General features: G+C 41.1%; 2 protein-coding genes across 12 annotated transcripts in view; one reads left to right on the top strand and one right to left on the bottom strand.

The window, feature by feature from the left end:
* Positions 1-12,254, bottom strand: part of DEPDC5 (DEP domain containing 5, GATOR1 subcomplex subunit) — a 47,320-nt gene extending 35,066 nt beyond the window's left edge. For all 9 annotated transcript variants that reach the window (XM_037408988.1, XM_037409312.1, XM_037409393.1 and 6 more), the window contains exons 1-17: positions 12,158-12,254; positions 10,909-11,026; positions 10,074-10,161; positions 9,352-9,398; positions 8,772-8,857; positions 7,886-7,969; positions 7,411-7,460; positions 6,804-6,873; positions 6,386-6,464; positions 5,425-5,486; positions 3,927-3,996; positions 3,467-3,539; positions 2,651-2,754; positions 2,300-2,374; positions 1,314-1,448; positions 771-832; positions 591-664 (exon numbers count right to left, since the gene is read on the bottom strand). In XM_037408988.1, coding sequence (XP_037264885.1) covers positions 591-664; positions 771-832; positions 1,314-1,448; positions 2,300-2,374; positions 2,651-2,754; positions 3,467-3,539; positions 3,927-3,996; positions 5,425-5,486; positions 6,386-6,464; positions 6,804-6,873; positions 7,411-7,460; positions 7,886-7,969; positions 8,772-8,857; positions 9,352-9,398; positions 10,074-10,161; positions 10,909-10,966 — 1,217 coding nt within the window. In that variant the 5' untranslated portion in view covers positions 10,967-11,026; positions 12,158-12,254. The remainder of the gene's footprint in view (positions 1-590; positions 665-770; positions 833-1,313; positions 1,449-2,299; positions 2,375-2,650; positions 2,755-3,466; positions 3,540-3,926; positions 3,997-5,424; positions 5,487-6,385; positions 6,465-6,803; positions 6,874-7,410; positions 7,461-7,885; positions 7,970-8,771; positions 8,858-9,351; positions 9,399-10,073; positions 10,162-10,908; positions 11,027-12,157) is intronic.
* Positions 12,255-12,417: 163 nt separating this feature from the next.
* PRR14L (proline rich 14 like) overlaps positions 12,418-24,883 on the top strand; it is an 18,757-nt gene continuing 6,291 nt past the window's right edge. The window contains exons 1-5 of one of the 3 annotated variants that reach the window (XM_037408722.1): positions 12,419-12,495; positions 13,632-14,141; positions 15,684-15,765; positions 17,066-17,131; positions 18,011-22,862. In XM_037408722.1, the coding sequence (XP_037264619.1) occupies positions 13,677-14,141; positions 15,684-15,765; positions 17,066-17,131; positions 18,011-22,862 (5,465 nt within the window). In that variant the 5' untranslated portion in view covers positions 12,419-12,495; positions 13,632-13,676. Of the gene's footprint in view, positions 12,496-13,631; positions 14,142-15,683; positions 15,766-17,065; positions 23,227-24,883 lie in introns of all 3 variants that reach the window. The other 2 variants (XR_005107611.1, XM_037408604.1) reach the window with 2 other exon arrangements.

Below are 24,883 nucleotides of genomic sequence, written 5' to 3'. Positions count from 1 at the left end.
GAGAAAAGATAAAATCCTACAGCAGAACAAGGACTGAGAAGGTAATTTTCATCCAGAGCCCTGATCTCTATGTGTAGGGAAAGAAGAGAAAGCATTATAGCACAGAATGTTTAAAAGAAAGCAGAAAGGAAACAAACCTACCATGTCTTGAAGCAGTGTAACACTGAGCCTCAGTGTTTCCTGCCAACTGTTCCAACATTTATCCATGTTACCCACATTTTCTCTATCATAACAGTTCATTTGGGATGTATTTGTTTTCACTAATAACCAATCTAGTTGAAACGACTGTATTTTTCATTTAGCTTCCTGACTTCCTCCGAGCAGAGCTAAAGGCTAGAACTAAGTTAGCTGGAAAGAGAGCTTAAGATCAAGACCTTTCCTCCTGCAAACTGCCTGACATCTCTGATAGTGGGCATTAATGCCCAGAGTTCTGCAAGAACATTCCCAGTTCTGCAAGACTATTGTGATGTATGTCTTTGCTTCACAAGGAGAGCAGAGAAAATAAACAATGGAAGAAGAAAGAGAATTCAACAGATTAAAAAGAGGAAAGCAAAGAAGTGTTTAGCAAAGGCTGATAAGAGTTCACCTACCTATGGTTTATCCAATGTGGAATATTATAGTCATCACCCAATCTGGAGTCACCAGGTCCACAGCGATTATGGAGCTGCAAAAGCAATTCAGAACCGTAACAATTAGTTGTGTCTAGGTAGTCACAAAATGAGTAACATTTCTAGCAGGAGCAAAGGGAAGGGAAACGAAGCATGCATTACCTTAAAGAGCGGTACAGCATGCAATGGTTGTTCTCCCATGCACACCAAGTCCACACCTATCCCTGTAAACAAAGACCAGTAGGGTTCATCTATCTACCAAGCAGGACAGATATGCTAAGCCAAAACAGATCATCAATTTGAGCTGAAGGCCCAATCTGTATTCATAACAGATTTTAAGATGCAATTATACTGAAAACAGTAGCTAACAGTCCCATGGTATGGTTACAAACCAACAGTGCCAGTGGGGATATAAGAAATGTGTCTTCTAAACAAATGCCAGTCATGCAAGATTATCCTAGAAGGGAAAGGTCTACATGGACAGATTAAATTCTCTATCACAAACGGAAGAAATCAAATGCCTGTAAGTTCCCTGAAAATCTGCCCATTCCAGCATGGAGTGCAGACAGAAATCTTCCAGCTGTAACCCCTCTTCCCAGAATAGTAAAGTTACAATAGGTATTTTTTCATAGCAATAAAAGGCTAGAGCTTTTCCAAATATACCTTTGCCTTCATAAAGAATGCACAGTATTGCTAGTTATTTACCATTGTCTATCATCCGCTGTTTGGTGAGAATCATAAGGAGTCGATCAACTTCAAATACGCCCACACCAGGTGTGATAACCACAGACATCTGGCCAGTCCGATCGAAGTTCCGATTTATGTAATGCTTGTCAAACACTAAGAGAAAGAATTAGGGAATACTTTCAGAGAAAAAAGATGCCAGATGGGGTTTTTTTTCAGAGCAAGGGAGGTGACAGGTAGCAGTGATATTAAACAAGTTTCCACAAAGCACATGCAAGTATGAGAGGGCTTGTATATAGCCTTGTCCAATCAATAGATGTTAATAAAGCTACAGGAGAGAGAGGAGTTAGAGCAGAAGAGAAGATGGGAACCAGATAAATCAATAGGAGTTTTTTTCTCATATGCTTAGTGTTTCCTTTATGACATCTCAAACCCCCCCCCCAAAAATCAACAAACAACACCCCCCAAAAAACCCAGCAAGGTAAAATCCATTACTAATCATTTAAAATAACATCCCATGCTCCCCCCCATGGGAGCAACAGGACAGCCATTACGGTGAAAGAACGTCTGATGTACAGAATCACAAAAAGTAGATCTCTGGAGAGCCCTTCCAGCCTGTTAAATCCATCTCCCTGCTAAAAAAGATGGATCAGCTTCAATGAAACCACATTTGATCTAACCTGATTTTGAAATGCTTCTGTAATTTAACATTTCAACTTCTATTCAAAGAGGTTTTTATACACAGCTAAATAAGTTTCATCCTAACAAGGCCCTGTAAATGGTTCCTGAAGCCTGAAATACCCAATACTCAGTTATTTGAGAGCCACTGGTTTTCAAGAGGCACACAAGACAAATTTTTCTAAGGCTGAAAACAATAACTTAACCACCTAACTTTCCCCTTCTCTTCACAGCTTTAAGGAACAGGCAACACAAGTCCACACCCATTTATTGGCAGCTGCTTTAATGGTTCTTCCCCTGTATATTTTCATCCATTGTTCATAACTTACCATTGAATGAAAGATTTATGGCCTCCAGGTAGTTCCCTTGTGCCGAGGTAGAATTGTAACCAGGAGGAAAGCCCTCTGGACAAGTGTTCAGAAGGAAAAGAAGAAAAAAATCATAATCTCTGTATAAACTAGCTTTTAAAACAAACATACACAACTATTTGTAGTAAATCCGATCACTCCACCAAATTATAAGAAAAATTGGTACTGGTGTATCTCACAGAGAGACCTAACAAAACAGCCTAGCCAAGAGAGCACTACGGAGTACAACACCAGACTCCAACTGAAATTAGGGAATTTAAACATGAGAAGGAGAGGGAAAGGCAAAATCATGATAAAAAAGGGTTCCTTTACCTGCTTGCTCCAGTCGTACCAACACAGGATACTGGATGAAAAGCTTTTTAATGGTCACAAGCAATGAGGTCCACTCTTCTCGTCTCTCATTCTGAACTACAACTCTAGAAAGAGCACAATTTAATAAGGATCATGAAAGGAAGTGAGAAGGGATGAACAAACTATAGAAAAAGGAATGCACAAAAAGGTATTTCTTCCTTTTGCAAGGAAGCACATTAGAACTACTGCATACTTGTAGCAATCACCAAGGTGTAGATGCACATACAAAGCTGGGCACATCCCCAGCCAAAATAATCTCTCACTTCCAAACAAGTGGTCAACATTGTATGTCAAATAGCATCACTGTTCTGCAAAGGAGCAAGATCGGTAAGAAGTCCAAGCTCAGAATCAAGTGACAGTTTTGACAGCTTCATCTGTTGTGACCATCAGCCAAAACTGCTCCAGTACCTAACTGGAAACACTTGTGGCTTCAGCAATGGCATCATCTGTGCTTTGACTACTCAAGAATGTAAAGATCTGAGAAATAGCCAAGCTGTATGCAAAACCTACTCCAAACACTACAGAACTTACAAGTTTATTGGCATTTCCAGTAGAGCACAGGTAACACAATACTCACATGCACATGGAAGACTGACTTAGCAAATATGGGTGTGAACTCACAGATGGAATGGGGACTACTCATCAATTTGCTGTCAGACACAGATGTTTTTCACTATCTTAATTCCTTGCAAAGTCCTACAGTTAATAACACATTCTCTACATAGGCTGCACATACACTGTGGGACAAGAGGTGAAAGAACTGGGAGGAAGACATACTTGTAAAAATCTTCATAAAATCTTCCTTCATGATCCTGCCGAATTGATGCACGATGCGTTTCAGGAAACTCATCTGAAACAGAAGCAAAAGCGTGTATTATCCTATGCCCTTGTGTAGAAATGACTCATCTTTTCTAGTAAGGAGCTGTTATTTCCATTAAAAAAAACAGCCACTGAAAAATATTATATCTCCTGCACAATATTAAAATTGCTTTTAAACCAATACAGCAGCATGAGTATGAGGAGGAAAATCCGTCATATATTCTTCTCTGTAAGATTTTCACTGCAGTACTTTTCATAAGAATGGCTGTGTATCCACTGTGCTTGGCAGGAAATACTTTGGACATGGGCATTAAAAAAAAAAGGGGGGGAAAAAAGTCACTGGCAACCTGTGACCAACTTTCAGAACAGAAGGAGACAGGTTTAAAAATAGAAATATGTAAATACAGAATTTACATACCTATAGATTTTGCTTCATAAAATGTTCTAGAAAATAGAACCACTGTCACTTCATGGCTGCAATTCTTCTCCTGTCCAGGAAGAACAGATGAAAAAAGAAAATCTTAACAGTCACATTCAGTAGAAAACTGTGTATATACACATATAGTAACACCCTCATCCCTCTCACACCTAGGACCAAAATAACTAGAAAAAGGCAGACTGTTGTATTAATCTATCTGCGTGAGTGCTGTATATGCCTTTATGCAATAAAATAATGGTCTGTCCTGTAGATTCTGTGCTGCTAGGCTACATCACATTGAACAGGAGCACTCTCCACTAGTCTCTAAATAAACTTCTCTCTGTAGTTGCCAAGATACAAGACTTTTGTTTAAAAAAATACAGGCAGATTATTCAATTTGTTTATACATACCCATGGCAATTTGATATTCGTTACTGTTTAGAGAGATGCCCCTAACAATTCCAGAGAAATAAAAAATTTAAAACTTCACTTAAAACATTTAGTTACAGTGCTAATGCACATAGTTCAGCTGTAAAGGACACACGGGTCATCAGATCCCTTGAAAGGAAAAGTCTGAAAAACCCTGGGAGCCCCAGCATCATTCAGGCCCATCTCCAACATGGTGTAGCAGTACTAAAAGAAAAGCAGGCATCTTACAGACGTGTCATGCAGGGCTCCTAATAACTCTTCAATGGACAAAAAGCACAACAAAACTGATATGCATCTGTTGGGCATCCTCCTGCTCTCCTTGACATTCGGGACTATCATGAGCTGTACTATGCATAGATGTTACACATTTAGGATTTGACTTTTCCCTTGACTAGCTCTTCTTTCAATTTAGGTTGCCGATTTTACACATGCCTTTTTTTGAGTACTGCTACAGTTCCCTCAAGTCAGCGAGCCTGCTGCAGACTGCTAGCAGCAGCTGTACCTGGTTGTGAGCCAGATCATGCACTGAGGCAGGAGACAGCTCTGGGTTGTTCAGCCATAAGAGGTAGTGAGGCTTTGTTTGGGTTTGAAGCAATTAACTTTCAAGAACGTTGCACATTACCAGCCCATATACTACAACCTGGAACCCCTTCCTGCTAAGATAGCAGCACTAAACTGATTACACACTTCACTGTACCAGGAAAACATGTGGAACTGAGTCCTGGAACAAATAGAATTGTTTAAAACAGACTTGTGCATTGCTGCATAAGCACAACCATATGACACATTTAGTGACCTTAGTCCAGTCAGAGCCTCCACAGAAAAAAACTGTACAATACAAACAGAGCAGATACAACAGATGAGTACTGGGGTCACTCAGCACATGTATGATTTAATGCAGACCTGCAATAACCATTCTTTTGACTCTCGGAAGACACCCCTCATAGTCCTGTAAATCGTAGCACTGCCTGAACAACCTGGGTCTTTCTCAAACTGGCCCATCAATGGGCTCATTAAGACGGCACTGACTTGTTCTTTCAGAACAGGATGAACTCAGTCAGCTATTTACCTTCCATTTTGTGAAGAGGTCAGCAAGGAAACCATTCACAGCTTTCTCAAAGTATAGGTCCCCTGCAAAGTAAACATCTCCAAAGCATCAAATAACAGCAGTTACTTCAACTATGGGGTATATTTAACCCTGGGATTCTAGGACAATTATTTTTATTAGACTCAGAGCAGCTGTGTGCATAATAAATGCCAATATCACTAAAGCAAAGATGATAAAAAAATTAAAAAGCATGACTGTTTAAGAGGATGTAAAAACAACTCTTGTCGTCAAAAGGATGTGACCTTTAAATCATTTTTTCAACACATTCACAGCATGCTGGGAAAGCACCTGCACTATCTTCTAGGCATAGCATGCACAACAGATCCCCTGCTCAGTTTTGGATAGTTGCCCAGTTACATATGCCTAAACACATGGTCAAAGGAAGTGGTAGGAGTTAAGCCAGAAAAAAGAATAGCACAATGACACAGACAAGTGACTCATTCTTAATGCCTGAAGTTTTAATGCTTCTAGCTGACTCTATCCGGGCTAAGGCAGGGTTTTTGCTCCCTTGCTAAGCCGAAAAGGAATCTAAAATATCAAGTTCCTCTTTGCACAGGACTTCCACATGTTTCTGGCTTCACAATACACACAGGCTTGCCACCTGCCCTCATCACAAAACATGTTCACATCCACAGAAAACATTTCCAATGTTCATAGTCAGTTGGCCTCCTTGATTTCATCACTGAGATAATGGTACTCAGGCCGTACCGTAGGGACAGGAAAATTATGGAATACCCAGGAGACAGAAAAGCGTGGCACCACAAGTAAGGAATGAAGAAGGCACCACAGCACACCTCAGAGCACGGCCTATGCCAAAGACAGGATATTTTAGTTTTCTAGTAGTGGCAGCTTTCTAGCAGCAGCAGAAAGGATAGCTGCTGCCATCCACATTCACAATCAGGCAGGTTAGTTACCTACATACCATAAATATCAAAATCCCACATTTCACAGCTCATCTGGATAAAAATATAAACCATGGCAGAAGTGGAGCGGAAGACCACCTGCAGAGGAATGAAAGATCTTTAAAACAAGGCACAGTCACTAAAAGGGCCAAATACAGAAGTTAACTACAAAGCAACTTCTATGATTGTGCCCACTGCATCATAGGGAATTTTCCCTCTAACAAGTTGGCATTTCAACAGCCTGAGTAATTCCTAGTGCTGCCAGTGCAGAAGAGTTGAAGTTTACTAATAATTCTCCTGAATTTTTTGCCATTCTTCACCTTATACGACAGACAATTCAAATGATCCATACAAGTCTGCAAGTTAGATAAAATGACAAGAAAGCTGGCAAGGAAAGGAAGGGAACAACTTCCGTTCCCCTGCTCCCTGAAATCTTACCCTGGTGTCCTCACTGATGTATCCACAAGTGACCTTCTCACTCTTTACCCACAGTTCACCTGCCTGTGCCCTGGAAGAAAAGAAGTGCAGAATGTTTGCTAACCAGAGTGGACAGGAAGATTAGAGAATCAACATTTGAGCAAATAAGGGATGTACCAAAATCTGCATTCAAGGACAACTTGGAGACAGAGTAGAAGCTGATTTGGTTAAAACCTGATCTCTAACTCAAAAGATGACAAAGAGTTGTTTCCCTCTGCATCTGCACGTTTCCTTGTCCCTTTGTCATCTCAACAGCAACTGCTATAACCCTCATTCGAACTACTTATACATCTTGGGAAGGGAAGGAAATATTACAAGAGGAAAAAGAAAAAATATTTGGCATTTATCAGAAGCAATGAGTGTGGCTGGCTGTCCTGCTGTTAGTTTCTCCCACCCCAAATCAAAAGAAGAAACCTTCCCCCATGTCATGGTGCAGACAGATATCTGTAGAAGAGTAAGAGAACAATAAAACATGAAGGATTTTTCAGAGAACATTCTGCAATTGGATACTTGGGACTCATTAATCTGAAGTCATAAGTAACAATAAGCCTGCAGAGGAGACACTGACCTGATACCTGCAAATTCAACTTTTTGGGTGACATATGCACATGTGCTGACCTAAGAAAGAACAGTTACAGATGTTAAAAAAAACAGTAGGCTCAGAGTGAGCAGATCAACTTACAGAAAAATCCATTCATGCTCAAACACCTGACTTCTCCCATAAAATCATGAAAATCGCTGAGAATATTTACTACTCCTATCTCAGCCTACAGAAGCTCTGCAACAGACAAGTGAAAAGAGCTAACACATAGGAACTTTCACTGGTTTTGTCTGTCCAATTCACTGATTAATTTTTTCTGCAACACATTTACATCCATTTCTCCAGCTCTGATGTACCACTTCTAGTGTAAGTTTCTCAGGAGCTGCTGATACTGGTCTCATCCTTAGTTTATTTTGTAAAACACTTGATTTCTTTTACAGCAAGGAAAGAAAAAGGTACGTAATCTCCTTCACCCTACATATGAAGACAGTAGAGGCCTTACCAAACTTTTCTTCAGTCGCCACATATCCCCACGCCCAATATACTGATCTTTAAAGGTCAGCTCCACCAAGTCCAAGGTCACCTCCTGGGAAACGGAAGCAAAACAGTCCTTAGATTAGACTGGTTGTTTATAAGTAGTACACTTCAATCTGTTCTGGTAGGAACCAAATGTTACATGGAGCACAGTTCTAAAGCAAGTCAATAGTCCTAACAGATGCACAATGAAAGGTAAGCCCCATCAGAGCAACTGCCAAAGTTGCGTGTGTACCTGGAACTACTGTGAGCTGCAAGACAGTGCACAATGACCAGAAGAAGCCCAAGGACTAAATCTGTGCTACAAGTCTCAGTGCAAACTGGAAGCACAAGTAAAACAAATTACTTCAATTGTTCAGGACACTGAGGAAGCCTCATTTCCTATAGATTTTTGTCTTGTACTGAAAGTGAGCTCTGACTGAAGCTCTTTTGATTGTTGGGACATTTACAAGAGATGCCTCTCTTACAAGGATCTCTGGCATCAGATAATGCAAATCCATGCCACTGCTCTTCTTTTGACTAGACTACTTACTGTTTCTCTTTACTCTGCCTGATTATCCTGAATTTCTGGAATTTAAAGGTATTTGAAATCTCTGTAAATTTCTATCAAGCTGTGCTGAAGCTGGTCCATAGACTTCAGAAAGAGAGCAAGGATGGTAGGGAGAGAAGAAAGAGACAAGGAACAAACAAAAAGTTCAATTGCCCAAGCCTCATCTTCTTAGGAAAAAAGGCTAAATACTTTTCAATAAAAAATAAAAAACTTTTTTTCCAATACTACTATAGACTGAAATTCAGAGGGCTCTGATTTGAGCCAAGTGAAGGGACAAATGGAAAAAAGTTGCAAAGCCACACACCTTTGGGTCAACAACATTCACGTGGACATCCTGGTATGGCCGCAGTCGAAACACTTGTGCAACTGTCTGATCCACACTTATAGTTTCTGCCGAAAACCGAGATACGACAAGAGAAGTGAACGCCCCCAAAAGGTTTCAAGTGGTTTACAAGCACAAAAGCGACACAGTAAGACTGTCATGAAACACTTAAGGTATCAGCAAAAGACAACAGCTTCTTTCAGCTTTGGCCCAATTTAAGTCATTAAATTCAAAGCAGGCATGACAAACCAAAAGTTTATGCTGAATTAATTCCTGCAAGAAGAAAATATATACAACTAGTCAGAGGATGCAGAAACAAACATTCAAGGCTGAAAAGCCAATTTTGTTTAAACCATATCCACGTTACTCAACCAAAAGGAGATTTAAAATTGACTATTCATTTACTGATAAAATTATAATCCTTCCATTCCTAAGTGGACAAAGCATTGATTGTTTTTTTGTACAGCGTTAAAATATATGCATTAGTCGATCACAGGTACAGCCCAATCATATAATCTTTGTCTATGATTTTATTAGGCATACTATGAGTCTGGAGTTATACCTTTCTGCAGATCTTCCTTAAGTGACTTCACTTGTAGAAGCAGGGGACTAGCACGCAAAAAAGAAAAAAGGTAGACAAGTTGAGATACCCACAGTCTACTCCGGTAAACTACACTTTCAAAACTATTTATTAATATAGAGCATGACATAAGCTAAAGAGAAAGACTATTATATTTTCTAGAAAGCTTCATGCATCATCCCTCTATGCCTGTCACTCTGTCTTGTTCTTTGCACCTATTTATCTTCAGGTAAAAATGATACTCTGAATGGGAAAGTCAGTCACACAGAAACGTCTCAGAACCTCCTACAAGTATACTGCTACTTTTCAAATATGGGCTACAGTATGAACAGCTTCATACAAGAAGATTTATGGGTTTTATAGCTTAACACAAAGTTTTGATTTTGCCTAGGGTATACTATAGGATAGAAGAATAATCATTAGGTAGCAGCAGTTCTACAAAGAGTATAAAGACATTGAAAAGTCTATATTCAGGTACCATCTGCTCTATAAAAGCTCAGCAAACTAACACCAAACACAAAGAATTCCATAACCTTTAAGGGAAGAACTCCTGCTGTAATTATCCCCTTTACTTCTCTTCAGGCAGAAAAAACCCATGGCAGTATCCTGAAGCCAAGTTGTATCAGCTCTAAGAGCCTCTCATTCTAGAAGCCGCTGCACATGAACATGTCCCTTCTCTTTTTACAGGCAAAAAGAGAATATACCTGTATTCATCATTGGGATGTGCAATTTCTACAACATCTCCCAGCTTGATGTGAAGAAATACTTTAGGATTCACGACTAGTTCATCATCTGCAAAACATAAATGAATGAGGAAAACTGCAATGAACACATATACACCTAAGACAGATGCTTGGATGTTCGCATGCAATAGCTTACTCTACATAAAAAGAGAGAGTCCAGGATTAACATGCCAGCAATGCATTATATTCACTACACAACAGTGCTCCTATCCAGCCACTTCAGTCTGGCCACTCTTGTGGGCAAAACCTTTTCTTTCAAATCATAGAACTTTCACAAAAGATCTGTTCAGCAAAAGAACATGCCTTAATGAGGCATGCAGAATCATCTTTTCTATTTTTCATATAACAAACACCAGCAGGAAAGTACATAGCTATAGAAATGTAGTAAGATTTATTAACATGCCCAAAGTCTAGAAGTAGGGAGCAATCAAATAAATTATGCTGTTCTTAGTACACAGAAACACGGCTACACAGTCACAAGTCATTGACACGTCTGTCACTTATCAGGGTGACTGAAATACAAAGCTAAAAGAAAAGTGACGCAACAAAAGGGGAAGAGGTAGAACAAAGCAATTTTATTTTATAGGTGCAATCTCGTTCTGCTCCAACAAACGCAATTTTATTCTGCTGTATCTTGCTATTGAAAGAGAGCTTTCCAAACTCTGGCTGGTACTACTGCTTGCTATGTCAAAGCTCCATCTTCACTGTTTTGTTAAAGAGAGCAATAAATCAGCTAATTGCTTTCAATTAAGTAAAAGAGTGCTGGTCTCACTATTATGAACCAGGAGATACTGACCACTGCCTCCAAAACCCTTCTTATGTATGACGAGCTTGTACACTTTGTTAGTTCTCATCTTCAATTTCAGTTCTTCTCAGCTGCTCTGAGTAAAAATGGTTGAAGACATCTTGCGTATCTAAGATAGAAATGAAAGCAAACACAGATCTCCTGTCATTACAAAACCATTCTTTATACTCTGTGTGTGAACACAGAATGTTGTACCACCACATAGCCAAGAATGCCACACCTGAAAGGCAGGCACCTTACAACATTCAATAAACATCAGACCAGGAGTTTAGTAACAACCTCTTCTACCAGTACCAGCACTCCTGTCAGAGAGCTCATACCGCTCCCTAAAATCACCTCTTTTATACTTTAAGGATAAATTCTGAACCTTGTATTAAATGCATTAAGATTAATACCCAGACTTATGCCTGCTGCCAATTATATCCTCTGGTTTTGCCATTCTATCTCTATCACGTGTCTTTTTTCAAAGATGCTGGAATCCACAACCGGATGACTTTACACCAAGGCAGCAGAGCTGTACTCAGCGCAGCGCTATGGACTTACACAGTTAAGCAAACACTTATGTCTGAGGCACTGCTTTGCACTAATTTAACTGTATCAGCCACTGCATTTTTTCCTTCCTGCCACTCTCACTGAAAATAAAGCATATTTCAAAGGAGAACATTTTCTTTTATAATTTACTCTTTTTAGACATGGAATTTAAAGTGGAGGAGTAAAATTTTCTTCATAAGACTATAGCCACGTTATTAGGTTAAAATATAAGCTCTTCTATTTATAACTAGCATTACAGCAAACCAAAACACAGAAGAACTTGAAATTACGCCTTTCAAATAGACTGAAGTATTAAGCTTGCGGATGTGCTTTTCAGAAAGTCGATTCAATCACCGAACTACAAAGGCACAGCGGGAAGACGCCGTACGTCCCAAGTTTGTCGCAATGAACCGGCTGGGAAGAAGCCGGCACGGGGCCGCGGCGTGTGCCGGCGGGAGGCGCCCCGCGGAGACCAGCGAAAGGAGTCGGCCCCAGGCGCCCCCAGCCGCCTCACGCTGGCCCTCAGCCCCGCTACGGACAATAACGTGAGCTAGAAGAACGAGGCGACCCGGGCCCGCGGGAAGGGGAGCGGGGACCCCGCGCAGCCCGGGCGCGGAGGGAGCGCGGAGGCCTCCGCGGCCCGGGCCGGGCCGGCCCCGCCACAAGCCCAGCCACAGCCCCACCCGTCCCGCAGCCACGGGTCCCTGACCTCCCACTATCGTGTCCCCTGCCGGCGGCCGGCCGCGGCGGCACAGTCCCGACGAGGCCCCGGGGCAGTGCTCGCCACTTCCGCATCCGGGGCCGCCGGGCCAGCACGTGCACGTCACGTCCCGCCCCCAAACGAGATGGGTGGGAGGGGCCAGGCTGGCCCCCCGCCCCCGCACGGCGGGAAGGGCCCCCGCGAAGGGGCGGGCCCAGCGGGGGGGCGGAGCCATATCAACGGCCGGCGGCGCGCCCGGATGAGGAAGTGATGTGACTGGGTAGGGGGCGGACGGGGGGGCGGGCGGCGGTGTGGGAAGAGCGGGGCTGGCGGCCGCTGCCGCTGAGGTAATGGGAGTGGGGCGCTGCCGCTGTCGGACTGCGAGGGGTGGGGGCGGGGCTGTGCCGCCGGTTGTGTGGGCAGTGGTACTCCCAGGGGAGCGAGGGGCGAGCGGTTGCGGTGGGGCTTGGCCCGGCCCTGCCCCGGCGCGTCGGGCGGCTTGCGGGGCCGAGCGCGCGCTCTGCCGGCACCGGGGGACGCGGCGGGGGTCGCGTACTTACCGAGAGCGGCGGGCTGCCCCGGGGCGCTGCCTTGGCGAGGGTGTGACTCGGCGGCGGCGGGCGCGGCAGGTGTCGCCGCTGCGCGGGGTGGCGGTGCGGGGGGCCCTGCCTGGGCAGCTGGGGCAGGGCGCGGGGCCGAGCCCGGCCGCGCTGCGGGGAACAAAGGCGGGCCCGGCCCTGGGCAGCCGGCTGGCACCGCGGGGAGGGCGGCGGTGTCCCGAGGGCGGCCGCAGGTGCAGTCGCTGGGCTCTGCCTCGGGAGCAGCGAGGTCCGCGCTGACCGAGGAACCGGTGCTCCTGTGAAAGTCCGGCTTAGCCCGCGGCCGGTGCCGGTGTGTCCTCAGGAGCGGGGAGGCCGGCCGTGGTGCCGGCAGCGCCTGTGTCCCGGGGAGCGGCGGGGCTGCCGTGCGGGCACAGCGTGCCGGTGGGAGGGGGCCGCGTGTGGTGCCCCGTCTCTGCGAAGGGTTCTCTCGGGGCAGGAGGCAAAGGAAAAAAACTCGGGGTTCTTTTTCCAAAGGTTAGAAACTGAAGAAAATGGCAGGAAAACATAATGCTTCGGTTTGAAAATTGCAAGAAAACAAGTAATCCTTTCGTTTTAGCCAAGGAGTAGGATGGCTGATACCAGCCTCAGCCATTTACCTTTCAGTCTTTTCAGGTTTTCCGGAAGATGAGGTTGTGTCTGCAGGGAGACATTTGAATGTGAAGGCAAGGCTTGGGAACATGTATTTGTCCATACTTTCTTACTATGTTAACAAAGCATTTCGTTAGATACTCAAATGTTTCTCAGCTTCTTTCTTAAAGAAATTAAGAAAGAAGTATCTTTCTTAAACATACATGATTGAATCTTGAAGAATGAAGCTTTTTTAATCTAGAGTTTACCCTTACGTATGATGGTTTAACATTGTTGGCTGTTTTTTTTTTCAGGTTAAACTGTGAAAAGCTCAGGACAACCGACCTTCAGCTGCCCTGATGCTATCATCTGGGGTGGAACCTCTTCTTGATTCTTCTGTGTCTGCTTTGACAAAGGAATTGTACACTGGACTGCCAGAGGGCATCTCCACTGAATTTATGGCTGTGTCGGAGCCTAATGTTGGATTAGATGCAAAATCGGATGTGTTGACACCTGTGCTGGCACAAAGTGACAGTCAGTCAGCTGAGCATCATAGGACTTCTGGAGTAGAAAAGTTTTGTCAGAAGACGGAGGACTTGGCTGAAAGGCTGAAGGGGATCCCGCATGGGCCAGCAGAATTGCTTACTGAAAAATTACTAAAGGCTGCAGACCTTGAAGAGGATGAAAAAAACAAAAAAAGAAACTTTAGGATACTAGACTGCTCTGGTGATGGATACCAGAAAGAAAACAAAGAGGCACGATGTGCTGAGGAGTGTCATGCTGAGTGCTGTGCTCCAACTCCGGGGGAAAGTTGGTCAAAACAAGTAAGCAAATGCAAAAGTTCCTCCCTATATGTTATTTTGACTTTAGGGTTTGAGTGACTCAGCAGAGAACTTTGTCCGTGTGGTTTCCTGTTCATTATTTGTGTCTTCTGGCATGTGTGTCATTATTTAGATTATCACAGGTCCAGTGAAAAATCAGATTTACTTCAGTAGACCTGCAGTATTTTAAAATATCAAGCTTTCACTTTCTTAAATACTGTTGAAATGGTGTGAGACAGGTAAGTGACAATGAGGGACAAAACTGACTGGTGACTAAAAAGAAGAGAATCAACTTTAAAAGCTCCTTGCCTAGTATCCATGTTTGTGGGTACAGCGTATTCTGGTACCGTCATGCCCAGTCAAGGTAGTAACAACTAAATAATAGTTATTTCAGTCAATAAATATAAAAATAAATAGTTATTTCAGGTAATAGTTTTATAATTCTACAGTGGTTCCAGTTTAGTATTTCTGGTTTTAATCTAAAAAGAAAGATTATTCTTAATTTTTAGAATTATTGTTTGTAATTGGAGAGGAAATCGCTGTTTCCTCTTTCAAAACAAGAAACTCACATGGTCATGGCTTTTTTTTTCCCTGTCGTTTCTAGCAAACATTGATGATAAAAATGTTATGTTTAGGTAAAGGCTGCTGAAAAATGTGCCAAAGAATACTCTACTTAAAAATAAAGTCACAAAACTCTCTATTTAAAAAATGAGATTTTTAGTGCCTTTCTTGATCAATTGTCTTTAGTTTGTAAATAGTTTTCACACACATGTAAAGAACATAGGGGAGAAAAAAAGTACTGTGACTGAACACATACCAGCCAGGAAATACCTGATAAGGTGTTTTACAGTAATTACTGGATGCTGTATAATACTAAAATACCTTGTGGTTTTACCTCTGCGTTTTGATACCTGATTTGTTCAAAAATTTGTGAAAATAAAGTTTATTATTTTTACATATTAATTTGGTTTTCCAAGGTGAACTTCAACGTATTTCAAAATGCAGGTAGTTTGGTCGTGAGGTCTTGTTTTGTTTGACTGGAGACTTCTTTGCAAGTAGTCCTAGGTCATCTGTTGGTGGGTTTGTGGTTTTGAGCCAAGGGAAGGAATGGTAGAAGACAAGTTCCAGTAAAGATTAGAAAATGCATGCATCTTGCCAGAGGTATACAGTAATGGTTTGGAGATGTGAGAGAAACTGGGAGAGTGGATTACTCTTCTGATTCAAATTTGCGACAATTTGCATTTTAAGCCACTTAAATTTTAGCTGCTTGCATCGCAAGACTTCATTGCTGCTAGATACAAATCTCTTCTGGATGCATCATTGTTTAATAGTAAGATCACAGTGATCGATATGATCAGAGAGGAATGACAAGTGCTTGTGTGAACCACTCACAAGGCTGTCTCTGGGCAAGGGCTGATATGTTCTGAGGCATCTTGGTTGTTTTCTTATTCAGAACTAACCTAGTTGAGCATGTACAGTCCCTGAAACATGCTAAATGTTTCAGAAAATCGATGAATGTCCACTGATATTTCTGTCTTGTTTCAGGAGGACCCTCACTTAAACCAGCATGAGGTGAAGTCTTTGAGAACTGGTTGCACTGAAATAGCAGGATCTCTGAAGAACAGAGGTGCGTATTTTAGTTGTTCACCCCTGTCTGCTCCCTGCTTCTCTCCCAGATGGCTTTTCATTGATTCAGAATTGATAGTGATTGTGGCATAGCTAATTTGTTTTGCTTCACAGTAGAAACTATTACCTTGCATAGCTAGAACAATATGAAAAATTAATCCTCTGCTTTTTCTTGATAGCATGTGTACTTTCCTGAAGACCTTTCATGTACAAGACATGTTTTAATTATTTAATTCAAATACTTATTTACCCCAAAGCAGGCATTGATTTTAATAGCAGATGTTTTGCATTTCCTTTTGTTTCAAAGCTGGATTATATGAGACCAGTAATAGCAAAGATGTGAAAATTATGACTCATTCATTTTCTGATGCTTAAAAAAGTTAAAAGTGCAGAATCCAAAGGAAGAGGACAACAAAACTAGTTATTGATTTCGTTATGATCCATAATCTTCTAGCTCTGAATACTATGGTCACTTTGCCTGCATCTAATATTTTCGTTCTCTCTCCGTTCCTTCATAACGAAAACTTGTACTTAGTCAAAGAATGCTGTCTAGTCTTAGACCTTAGTAGAAAATATGAAAGAGATCTGTAGAAGTCTGAGCACATATGTTTCCTGTGAAGTTTTGAATAGGAAGATATTTACAGTAACTAATTTTTTGAATTGGCACCTTCTTTGTGATTTTATTAATAATCATAACTTTTTGGACAGAATGAGATGTGCCTTGTGTTCCTATGGAAGACTTACTGCCAAAGATGCCTTCAAGGAAGAAGAAATGGACATGGTCGCTCAATGCACAGCTATATTTTTAGGATAGAGCAGATAAAGTACTTGGCTACGTTGAGCTTTGATGTTACAAATAAGCATCATTTGGAAGGCGTCCCTGCCCATGGCAATGGGAGTGGAACTAGATGATCTTAAGATCCCTTCCAGCTCAAACCATTCTATGATTCTGTGATTATGATATTGACCATGACTTCATATGTATTGACTCATAGACCTGCATAGCACTTAGCTCGATACTAGAGGAATCTGAAAAATGCAGGTCTTTGGATGCCTGCTGCTTGTGGGGAATGTTTGTTTTGGAAACAATTGCATTTTTTACCTTAGGTTTGGGGGTGTGAGGTGTTTTTTCTCCTAAAGGTTTGTACTAGAATCAGTAAGCATCAGTTCTCACTTAAAAACGTTGTAGTGACCAACACTATACTTAATATTGTGTACAATACTAAAAGGAACTTAGTAAGCTGAATGCCTTCTACATTTAGTATATGGTTCTGATTTGCTTTATTTTTTTTCTCTTGCAGAAGAAGACCAAGCAAATGTTCAGGTGACAGCTGAAAGTCTGCCAAAGCTCACTGACGAAGTACAAGGTATGAAGTCTGATGGGACTAGGATATTTAGTAAAGCAGGATACAGGAATGACAGAGTGAGTAAAGGTCTTCCACCTGAGAGCAACGAATGCCCAGATGTAGACTCAGTCATGGCCAGAGCTGGGGTTTTGGAAACCAGCATGTTAGATTTTTTAGAGCCTTTAAAAGTCACAAATGTTGAATCAGCCACAGATCATACACAAGAAACAAATGAATATAATGGGTTGAAAGCCCTTAGTGCCATGCCATTGAGAACAGGGGGTAATGTTGTATCTCTTTCGGAGACTAGAGGAGAAAAATTACCCAGACAAAATCCTGTTAATGAATTGAGTACATCACTTGCTAATTGCCAGACTTGTCAGCGGGATGAAGAAAACAATGCTCGTGACTTCTGTACTGGTCCTGTACCTAAACATAATGAACCACATAGATTGTCATCAGTAGAAAGCTGTAGAACACTCTCCACAAAAAGTTCTGAAGGCTTATGTTCGGTTCTGAAAAGCATCAGTTACCTGGACTTTAGAAACACACCACTAGAAAATAGTACTGCAGCCCATGGAATTCTGAATGAAACACCTGAAAAGCATCTTCCCAAAAACACTGAAAGTCAGACTCATTATGATCATGGAACTGGGTTTGTAGAAAATCGAACCTCCACATCCATACCAGTAGAGCAGATCTTAGTGGTAAGGAGCAAAGGATTATCTAGCACTAAAATTGATCACAGGGAAGTAAGTGCTAGTATAAGTAAATCATACATCTCTGAATTTGAAGAGGCTGCTGAAGTCCGGAGAAAAATTGCAGTGGGAGATAACGTTGAAGTTTGTAGCTGGCCTGAAGCTCAAGAGGGTGCTAATTCTGAGCATTGTCATTCTTCAGTTTTTAGTTCTGTTGTTTCATCACCCGAGGAGTTGTCAAAAGAAAAATTTAAAATGGTCCCATCAGAAGGTGTTAAGTTGAAAAAGGACCAGTGGCAGTTCTCTGTCAGTGATCTATGCAAGGATGATGTAAAAGAAAACAGTCTATTGATGGAAACAGCCAACATTGCTTCCCATGAAATTGGACAGACAGACACATGTTTTTATAATACCTCCAGGAAAATTTCTCCTCCCAGTAGCCATAGCTGTCTGGATCTTAGTACCAAGCTAGAAAAAGATTCATCTGAGGCACAACTGCTTGAAAAGGAGTCTAAAAGTAATACATCAGAAGAGTTGGCTGGCAGTTTAGCTGAAACTACAGAAGCTAATAGTAATGATAGTTTGTCCACTAGCAAAACTAATTTGATTTATATGCTAAATGTAACTCTACCTCCTGTTGCACAAAACTCAAGAGAACTTCATCAACACGAGTGTCCTCCTTGTACTGCTGCTGAGGTTTCAAACAGGGACAAGGGTTGGAATAATCTCTCTGGAAAAAAATCAGTTGGTGCTTCTGGAATAGCAGGGGAACAAGTTGCTGAAATTGTGCTTCGTAAAGACAAATTCAAGTCTTCAGTAAGTTCCAGGACTTTCGATAATCCTAATATGACAAGCAAAATTTTCCAGAAGAACACGAAGTCTTCAGTGGGAGAGACAGAGAGTGTGGTCTCTGGTTTAGAAAGTGAACATGGTGGCACGTGGAATTGTAATAATCAAGACCAGTGTACAGCTGCCAGTACTTCCTGTGTTTTATTAGGGAGTTCATGTATAGATTATGTTTTCCCGAACAGTCATTCTTCTAACATTGAGGTTGATAAGAAGATTGAAGAAAATGATGATTTGGAAGGAGAAGTTTCAGGTGCATATAATAGTAAAAAGTCAATCATCTGCCCAGAAGCCCGTTCCTCTTTGCTTTGTGGATCTCTTCCTTGTGAAGATGACTGGGGCAACAGAGGTGTAGATCTGCATGAGATAAATGACATTTCCACAGCAAAAAACATGTTTTGCTCAGCTTATACTGCAGAGAAATGTATTGCTACCTCAGTAAGTGATGAGATTTCAAATAAGAATATGGAGGTTGTGAAACAATTTAATATTTGTGGAATACCAGATGGCAGTGAAGTTGATTGTGACGGAGATGAGGCAAAAGAACATACCAGCATGTGTGCTCTTCAGACAGATGAATTTGATAAAATAAGAACTGTGGATTCTCCAAAGGCTCCTAAAGGCAATTGGAGAAATAAGGTGAGCGGCAATCGGAGAAATGAGTCTAGTGAACAGCTATTAGGCAGATATTTGAACAAAAAAAACTGTGTTCATAATTCTGGATTTTGCAGCTGTCCATTAGGCCCAAAGAAGAGAGAGTTAGACACTTATGAGAAGAAAGCAGTGTCATCACTCACAGCTAATCCCTCTGAGTTACGTAGCACTTTGATCTGTGATACATGTCCATTACTTAACAACATGAATATTCAAGCACGACATGCTAGCCAAACAGAAAAGATCCTTTGTCCAATGGAAGATCAGTGTCTTGCATGTCAGAGTGAGTTTGATGGCCCAGATCCAGGCAGCAAGCAACATTTAGAAAGTTTAAACAACCAACCAAACACTGGCTTACAAACTACAGCTAGTTCTGTGGAAGAAACCAAAATACCAATTGGCTGCAGTCAAAGTGAAGAGATGCTGTTAAAAACAAGTAATGACCTGCCTCCATTAGTTTGTAAATATGCACAACAAGACAGTTTTCCAGGAACTCTAAAAGGGAATGTAATGAATTTGGACTCTTTCAGTTGTGTGAGAAATGAAGACTGTTCAGGATCAGGTTTCATCAGTGATCTAACTGAAGAGAAGGCAATCAAATTAAAAGAACAGGAGAATGGATGTGAAAGAGGAGATAAAGGAATTCTCAAAGAAAGCTTTTCTGATAGCAAATCACATTGGGTACAGCATGCTTGCTTTATCAAATGTGCAAAAGAGCAAGAAGAGCTAGAGCTTGCAGGGAACAAAATGCAACAATCTTTGCCAACGAAGTGGTTGGTGGAGGACCAGAAAAACATAGTTAGTGCCCAATTTTTGCCCTTCTCATCAATTCATGGGAGTCTGTCATGCAAGCCAGAAAATATGAATGTGCTTTCAGAGACGGAAAACAAAAAAAGTCTGAGAATAAAATCTACCTTAAATAACTCTTGCCCACAGTTAACATTTGAGCCTGGTAAAGAAACTGATGCTCAAAAGGGTATTGGTCCATCCCATTTTGGAAAGTTGATTGACATCCAGGATTCCTTCAATGAGACTCAGGCGGATTCAGAAACACCATCAGCTCTGAACCTGGGAATCTGTCAGCCTGAGAAAGAAAAGCTATGTGTGTCATCTGAGAATACACAAATAGATAATTGTGATTCATCTTCAGCCAAAGTTTTAAATAAAGATTCTTCAGTGACAAAACCTCTTTCTGTAACAGTGTCTGTTAAGAGAAAAAACAGCAATACTAAGATTCCATCTGCAGAGAATGAAATGGCAGCTAGCTTTTTGAATGGTGCAAAAAGCTCAAGAGTTTGTGCACACAGCAAAGAAAGTCTGAGAGATGAGGGGCATAGCATGGTAACTGTAAAAGACATGGATGTAACTGCAACAAAAAGTACTCACTGTGGAGAGAAGTTTAAGAACACATATGTGCAAGAGAAGATGGGAAGAGAAGTAGCCCCTAGAAAAAAGTCACCTGTAGATTCTTGTCTTGATGGAGAAGATTGTCAATGGGCCTTGTTACAAGATTCCAAAGAGTCTGGTAGCAAAATTGACACTCACAGTGCTGAGAATTTTGGAAATGTTTTGGAAAAAATCACAAGATCTAATTTATATAATCTTTCAAAAGAAAGAAAACATGATACAAATCTCACAAACTTAGCGGGTACCAGTCTACTTTCAGAAACTGTGCATGATGGTCAAGCTGAAGGTGTGTCTGATGCAGAAACCTCACCAGAATTGCAGTATAATACAACACCCACATTTTATCCACATACGAGAATACTATCAAACAGTTGCAAAGAACCATTCCCAAACTGTGTGGTTTGCAGTGAAGTATGTGTGCCTTACGAATTAAATGCACAGAGTCAAGAAAATGTAAAGGAGATTACAGAAGGCCAGGACACTATACCGACTCATTCAGTTTGCAAGGCAAATGTGGCTTTATCTTCAGAGAGACTTGACCAAATAGAGACATGTCAGGTACTTAAGCGAAAGAAGGAGTATGAGAAGATGGAAGTACATCTGTCAGACAAGGCACAGCAGGAACAGAAGTCAGAATATCAAGGGAAAGCAAAAATCACACTGCAACCAAGTATGTTGCACAGTTTTGAACTCATATGCAGCTCTTCAAATGAATTGGTGACATCAAGAAATAAGGAGTTTGAAGGTCCTTCAGAGGAGATGTTTGCTGTCAAAAGCAGTGAAAATAAACTATGTAGCACTTTACAAGAGGTTAGAAGGCCAAAGATTACCACAGATATTATTAGTTCACAGTTTTTGAAGACTCGGGATTCAGAAATGGAAAACCTGAACCTTAATTTAGGGTATGTTGGAAGCCCTGGTGCCTTTGGAACTTTAAATAAACTAAGAGGATCTCTTCCACTAAAAAGACAGCCTGCAAGGGCATGCAAGAAAGTTTCCACATCATATCAGCTAAAAACCGTAAGAAAAAAAAATAGTTCACTTTTTTTTGAGGTTCCCCCAGAAATATTGCCTAAGCAGGAAAACACACTTCTCAAATCTTTGTACGTACCTTGTAAATCATCGACAATGGAAATGGAAACAGCCATGAGATTCATGCATATGCCGAGGCAGAGGGCCGAGAGGTGCAGTTTGTTGAACAGCTTGAAATTTAGAAAATGTACCAAAGAACCAGCATTGTTGAGCAAGCTGTCTGCAATGGCTAGCAAACTCCTGGCACCTGCCAAAAGCATCCATAACTTAGAACCTCTGCCATATTCTTCTGAAATTCTTCCAGCGAGTGAGAGGTACAGCCAACGTAGATCTAAAAATCTATTGGAAGCCTTTTCTTGCATTAACAGGAACTTACAATCATGCTGGGCTGACAGTTGGTGCACCAAGATGTTCAGCTTTCAGTCTTTGGCACTTTATCCTGTAGAATCTACCAAAATACTTTCTTCAGGCTTGAGCCACAAGCCTCCAACGTCTTTCTTGGATACCCCAGTTTTCCCAATTTCTGTTCACATAAAATTGGAATCCAGTCCTGTGACAGACCTCACAGGGATTACATCCCAGCACTCTGTACCTCACAAACTAGTTTTGCGAGAAATGCCAGCACCACCTTCAAAATTGACTTTCTCTTTTCTCCTGTCTCAGAGCTGTTCGAATACAAGAGCTTTTAAGGAAGATTCCAGTCTAAATAATGAGTTGCATTCTCTCTCTGTAACAACTCCAAGGGCTGTTGCCCTTCATCCTGACCATGGAAGAAATGCCATAGCTGAAAGAAGAGGAGCTTGCTCCATGCTTGGCCTTCACACAGTGTTAGCACTTTCTTCCCCTGGATGTTACAGGATTTGGACAAGAAAAAGAAACTTAAGCAGCCATATTCCTACCATCCAGAGACTATTTATATCACAATTCACACAGGGTTTGAAAGGGGCAAGGTATCCAACTTCTGTATCAGATGACCTCGTCTCTTCCTTGCCATACTCATTGGGCAGGGTACTATCCATATGGAGTCAGCATGGTCCTTCTGCCTGTCTCTCCGAAATCACTCCTCTCCATTCCAATCACTGCAAGTGGCAGCCAGGCGTGGGCATCGAGAACAGGTAAAACCCATCAACTTATTTCTGAGATTAAACATGTATAGGGTGTGTATGTACTTCTTTCTGGGAGGGAGAGGGTAATTGCAGCTTGCGTTTGAGGGTCCCTGTTTCACAGGGAATGCTCTACACATTCTGCTCCAAAAATGGCTCAACATGGAAGATTCTTCCCTTCGGAACAGTCTGTTAGCTGAATTTAAATATATTTGCCTTCTCTTCTTTAATACTATCCTGTTTTGGCAGAATGGCTAACTCTATTTTCTTCTCCCTTGCAAAATATACACACCATGCATCAGAATATATAATGCAGAAAGGTGAGCTACTTCATTAGGTCTATTCAGAGTGACTGCAGAACAACTGGATTTCTGAGGTAGGAAAGTTTTTTTCAGAGGTCTGAGCCACAAGTGCCACTTGGAACCACCGTAAAATCTTCAGTATCAGATTAGGAAGAATCCTAAGGGGCGGGGGGTGGCATTCAGTTAAATTTTTAATTGTATTCCTCAATTGTTCTATGCTAATTTGAACCTCTTTATGTGTGCTATGCCTTTTGATATTATGTGCCTGATGTATTGTTGGCGTAAGCAAGTGTAGCTCTAGTTCAGGTTGGTAATGAATTTGTGTGTGGGGTGTGTGTCATTTTTGTTAGTGTGGGAAGAGGACTGAAATCTATTCTGCTTATTTAATTTAACCTTGCTTATCAGCATTTGAGATCTTTTTACTAAGAAACAGAATGAGAGAAGAGGTTCCTAGCTCTGTTACAGGATTTTTGAACACTCTTGAGCAAAGATTGTGCTCTTTATGCCTCAGTGACATGCAGCAGTTCAGTCTCTGATTTTATAGTCTTGAAATTCCTGGACAGTACAGGCTCACAAGCACCGTAGAAAAGTCCATTTGATTAATTGTTTTGTTTAATATGGCAGTCTCTAGAGAACCATTGAATTTGGCTAATCTTATGTCATAGCTTGACATATGTATAACCAAAAATCTTGCTAGATAACTAATGCTGCATTTTGCTTTGTATAAATAACATACCTAAAAGTTTTTGACTTGTTAGTTTAAATTCTAATGGCTACCAGAGGTGGGAGTGAGCTTGTGCAAGTACAACTCCATTCTGGGAGTCATCTGCACTCTGCACTGAAAGAATGAACTTGAATAATGGCATAGAGACAACTTCACAGTGCATTTTATTGGACCTGCATTCTTCATTCCATATGAGTCAATATATCAGGCTGAATTTCCTAGTGTACAAATTAGTACTCTGGAAGTAATCGTACCAACACTAAACTTAAAAATAAGACAGTGCTGCCATTCTTTTAAAAACAAAACAAGCACCGTAATTTCTAAAACTTATTTCTGCATATGAGGTGAATTTATTATTTTGTATTGTTGAGGAATGTTGGACTGGGGAGATCAGAGCTGACTTAAGCTGTCGTGTTTTCTCCCCTATTTGAGTTTACAGACTCCTAGGCAGCTTGTTACAGCATATCTAGTTAACTAAAGTGTAAGAGGATTTAATTCCTTCATGTAAAGGGTAATTTGAAAATGAAATGTTTTGCTATGAATGATCTTTATCCCAAAGAAAGAGAAGAGAAATCTAACCTTATTATTTCAAGTGAAAAATAACCCAAAGTAAAAATAGCCTAAAACTAATTTTTTCTCTGAAATAACTTAAAAATATATATGAGGGACCCTTAATTCTTCAGCCCCACTCAGGTTTTCTTTAAAGGAAAGTTATTGCAGCATGCAGTGAGTTGAAGAGAATGTTTGCAGAAATTTAAAGAAGTGCAGCAAATAAATTATATTCCTAAAACGGTTAAGCAAAAATTAGTATTAAAGGTTAAGCTGTAAATCAACATAAAGAACAAAACCTAGCATAATATTTAACACCATTTTAGATTCCATTTTGCTGAAGATTGACAGCCTGTTCTCATAAACTAACATTCTTTAAAGGTATTAACAGGAATGGTGAAAAGAGGATAATTCAGTAAATCTCTCTTAAATTCATGTGTACTCAAAAAGAAATCTTA

Source organism: Falco rusticolus, chromosome 1 (assembly GCF_015220075.1).
Source record: "Falco rusticolus isolate bFalRus1 chromosome 1, bFalRus1.pri, whole genome shotgun sequence".
NCBI lineage: Eukaryota > Metazoa > Chordata > Aves > Falconiformes > Falconidae > Falco > Falco rusticolus.
The sequence above is the reverse complement of the archived record's forward strand: the minus strand, read 5'-3'. Positions and strand labels throughout refer to the sequence as shown.